Below are 3,820 nucleotides of genomic sequence, written 5' to 3' on the forward strand. Positions count from 1 at the left end.
GTATATCTTTATAACGTACTGATCAATGATTGTCTATTACACTAAAATTCGACCCTTTGAGATCTTCCATTAAAACCCAAACAATAGACATTCATTATTTTATTCCTGAATATTTAATATTTCTAATTTACATTTTTTAATGTAAACAATTTTTTCTCTTCCATTAGGTACAGTAAAGTTTAGTGAAATGTTATGAAAGCAGTACAGTAAATGAAATGGTCAGAAATAAGCTGTTATTTGAAAGACCAGTAGAGAACCAATAACCTAATTTTGGCTAGCAACCATAAAATAATTATCTGAGTATCAGCATAAATGGCATTACTCATCACAAAACAATCTGATGGTATAACACAACATAAAAAAATAAATGTGTTCTATAGTTGGGTTTTGTATGTTTACCAGGTATTGACTTATGTTCTTCTAATGACCTTCCTAATTCCTTGTTTGATATCCTTGTTCCTCATGCTGTAAATCAGTGGATTTAACATTGGAATCACAACTGTGTAGAACACGGAAGCCACTTTATCCTGTTCTAAAGAGTATGCCGACGTAGGCCGGAAGTACATAAAAAGGATAGTTCCATAGAACAAGGAGACAACAATTAGATGGGAGATGCATGTAGAAAAAGCCTTTGTCCTACCCCCTTTAAATTTGATGTTCATGACATTTGACAGAATGTAGATGTAGGATATCAAGATAACTGACAGACAACCCACTGATGTGAAACTACCACAGACAAAAATCACCACTTCATTGACGTAGGTGCTAGAGCAAGACAGCTTGAGGAGCGGTGGGATGTCGCAGTAGAACTGGCTGATGATGTTTGAAGCACAGAAGGACAAGCTGAAGGTGCATCCTGTCTGTATCGCTGATTGCAGAAAACCACCAAAGAATGCCACAGTCGCTAATTGCACACAGAATCTCCGGCTCATGAAGACCTGATATATCAGTGGATTGCAGATGGCAATGTACCTATCGTAAGCCATAGCAGAGAGGAGAAGGCTCTCAGTTGTTGCAAGGGAAGCAAAAAAGTACATCTGGACCACACAACCAGAATATGAAATTGTTCTCTCCCTAGACATCAAGTTCACCAACATCTTAGGGACAACAGAAGAAGAGTACCAGAAATCAGAGAATGACAAATTACCAATGAAAAAGTACATTGGGTTATGGAGGCGAGATGTAATGGTGACCAGGACAACGATACAGACATTGCCAACCAAGGTGAGAATATAAATCAGGAGAAACAGCACAAATAAGACAACCTTCACCCTTGGATCATCAGTGAAGACAGAGAGAATGAATTCATTCACAGAAGTGTTGTTCATAGTTTTTATTTTCACCTTTTTTATAATATACTTTCAAGAAAATAGTTGGTTGATAGTAGACCCTTTGAGGAAGAAAACAATTACAATCCTACTCATGCAGACAGAGATTGCAATTATGAGCAATCAACTGTCATGGCAAAGGCGCCTTTAATTTGCCGAGAGTGATTGTGTTGATAAAGCTGTGGTTGATAATCAGTGCAAAATGTGTTGAGAATGGTTGAAGTGCACTGTTTTTTGCCCATTGTCGAACTGTGTTTGGAAATAGGTTTTGTTCCTGTGGTTACATTTCAATTAATGTGTTAAAGATAAAATGGTGGCAGATGAAGAGCAACAGGAACATATATAGATCCCATTTGTGTCTCCAGACACATGAACGATGAATGCAGTCACTGGGATTGGAGGGAATGGGATGTAGATTGTGTGAATATGTGGGGCATCAGAGAGAACTTAACATAGCTGGAATGGGAGAGTTGAGTGCAGTGGTGTCTATGGTTGGATTCAGCATGTTTTGGTGGAAGTGACAGGGTGGCTGGTGGTACCTAGTGTGTGGAGTGGATGGGGTCGGGTAAAGAAAAGTACTTTGGGTGACCTTGGGGTCAAGGTCTGCTTGTGTTTTGTTGGATAAATGAGGGATTATCAAGGTAATAGTTTCTGGGACAACTGAATCAAAGGTGTTCATGTATCCGGGGTTACAAGTAGTAAAAGTGCGGAGGATTGTGTAGGAAGATTGTTTTGGGGTATTTGACTGGTAATTCATGGGAACAGAAAGAATGGGTGGGGTATGTATCATTGGTTAAATGTAATGTTACAAAGTAGTGGGTGGCAAGGTATAAGGGTATAATGACAGTCGATTGTGTCATGTGGAGTTAGTTTGTGGACTATTTGAGGTGCAGTATATCATTGAATGTGGCTGAAGGACATATCAAGAAAGGGAAGAGAAAAAAGTGCATGGAAAAAAGGAGAGTTCAGTCTGGGAATAGCGGAGGGGAGGTATGGGTATGATGCAAAACAGTGTAGAGAGCAGTGACCTTGGTGCAAGGGAAAAGTTGGTCATGGTGTCAGTGTCATAATCACAAATACACTTTGTGGGTTGTTATGTAATGTGGGTATGTGGGGCTAGACATTGATGTGTACTGTCAAGTGTAAGGAAGTGGAGAAGATCAGGGTAAAATTGAGGATTTGGCATGTGGTAACTTTTAAGGGGTGTGACCTTGGAACCCAGGTGGTGGTAGTGCTGAGCACAGATAGTAGAAAGGTGGGTAGGGATACCTGGAACAGTGTTATAAAGTTGGTTTAGCCATTAAGATATGGTGAGAACAAATAAGCAAGGGAAAACATGGGATGAGATTTACATTAGAGATCAGGTAGATTAGGTAACACCTTGAAAGCAGTGAAGTCTGTGTCCCAAAGTAGCTGCAGCGCTGGGCAGTAGGTGAGGAAACTCAGCCTTTAGTCAGTTGACATTTATGCAGTTAAGAAACTGAAGGGTAGTCAAGGTTTGTAGTGTGTCACATGGAGAGGCAGAGTTACTGTGGGTATGTTGAAGGGGTGGCTTTTTGGTTGAATCTATGAAGGGGTTCAGACAGAGTTCATAAGCGAGAAGTATGGTAAAGGGAATGCTGGGATATAGTTCATTTAAGCCATTGGGTACTCCTTTTGGTGAGTGTGTGCACCCTTTTAGCTGATCTACTTTGCTGTGGCAAAGTCATTTCAAAGGGTTCATGTGAGGCACCATGTGTAGTGTGAAGCACTTCAGCCTCTGTATGTTTTGCTTAGTTAAATGTGTCTGGTCATTCAACATCAAGACTCTGAACTTGTGATAGACATTTTGGCCTTAAGTGGAGCCAGCACTTTTTTTATTATATTGATTTTAGAAAAGACAGTGCCTGTAATAACATCATATTTATTAGTTAGCCCTGGCGGTTTTCGTTGCACTTCCCCAAACAAGATGCGTAGCTATCAGTTTGCTTACAGGTTGTCTTCTCCTCTAGAAGGTCATCATGTTTTGCCTTATTGGCTTCTCTTTCCTTGGTCTCTCTTTTCATTGGAAACAATCTAATAAGGGAACACAAAGACTATATTAGCATAAATAATAGAAATGCTATGAATATCTATACAAAGTAATGTAATGGTTTAGGTGATCTAAAATTAATCAATACGAAATATTAACAATAGAAAAAGTTTGTATTTGAAGTGTTCCTGGTAGACCATTTTCACAAAAATACACACAGAAAATTCCATTTGATAAGGTACCAGATTCATGTCTGTCATGGTATAACAGTTCTCTGCATGACACAATTGCAGACCCTACACAGACTGGATTCAGGCCCAAACACAGTATAGAAACAGCACTCATCACCATCACAGACAACATCCACATGATCCTTTACAGAGGAGACACAGCAGACCTCATTCTCCTGAACCTCTCTGCAGCATTTGACAGTTTCACACTCCATTCTCATCAGATGCTTGCACAAGATTAGTATCCAAGG

At 39.6% G+C, this 3,820-nt stretch overlaps 1 protein-coding gene across 1 annotated transcript; it reads right to left on the reverse strand.

Annotated features, from left to right (window-relative positions):
• Positions 1 to 410: 410 nt before the first annotated feature.
• Positions 411 to 1,328, reverse strand: LOC138288442 (olfactory receptor 5AP2-like). The gene has a single exon (XM_069229994.1). The coding sequence runs from the start codon at positions 1,326 to 1,328 to the stop codon at positions 411 to 413; it is 918 nt and encodes a 305-aa protein (XP_069086095.1).
• Between the last annotated feature and the right edge of the window lie 2,492 nt (positions 1,329 to 3,820).

The sequence above is a fragment of the Pleurodeles waltl genome, chromosome 4_1 (genome assembly GCF_031143425.1).
Source record: "Pleurodeles waltl isolate 20211129_DDA chromosome 4_1, aPleWal1.hap1.20221129, whole genome shotgun sequence".
NCBI classification, from domain to species: Eukaryota; Metazoa; Chordata; class Amphibia; order Caudata; family Salamandridae; genus Pleurodeles; species Pleurodeles waltl.

Bases quoted from the DNA above. Each gene is read 5' to 3' on its own strand.
- LOC138288442 (XM_069229994.1), bottom strand. From the start codon at position 1,328: ATGAACAACACTTCTGTGAATGAATTCATTCTCTCTGTCTTCACTGAT.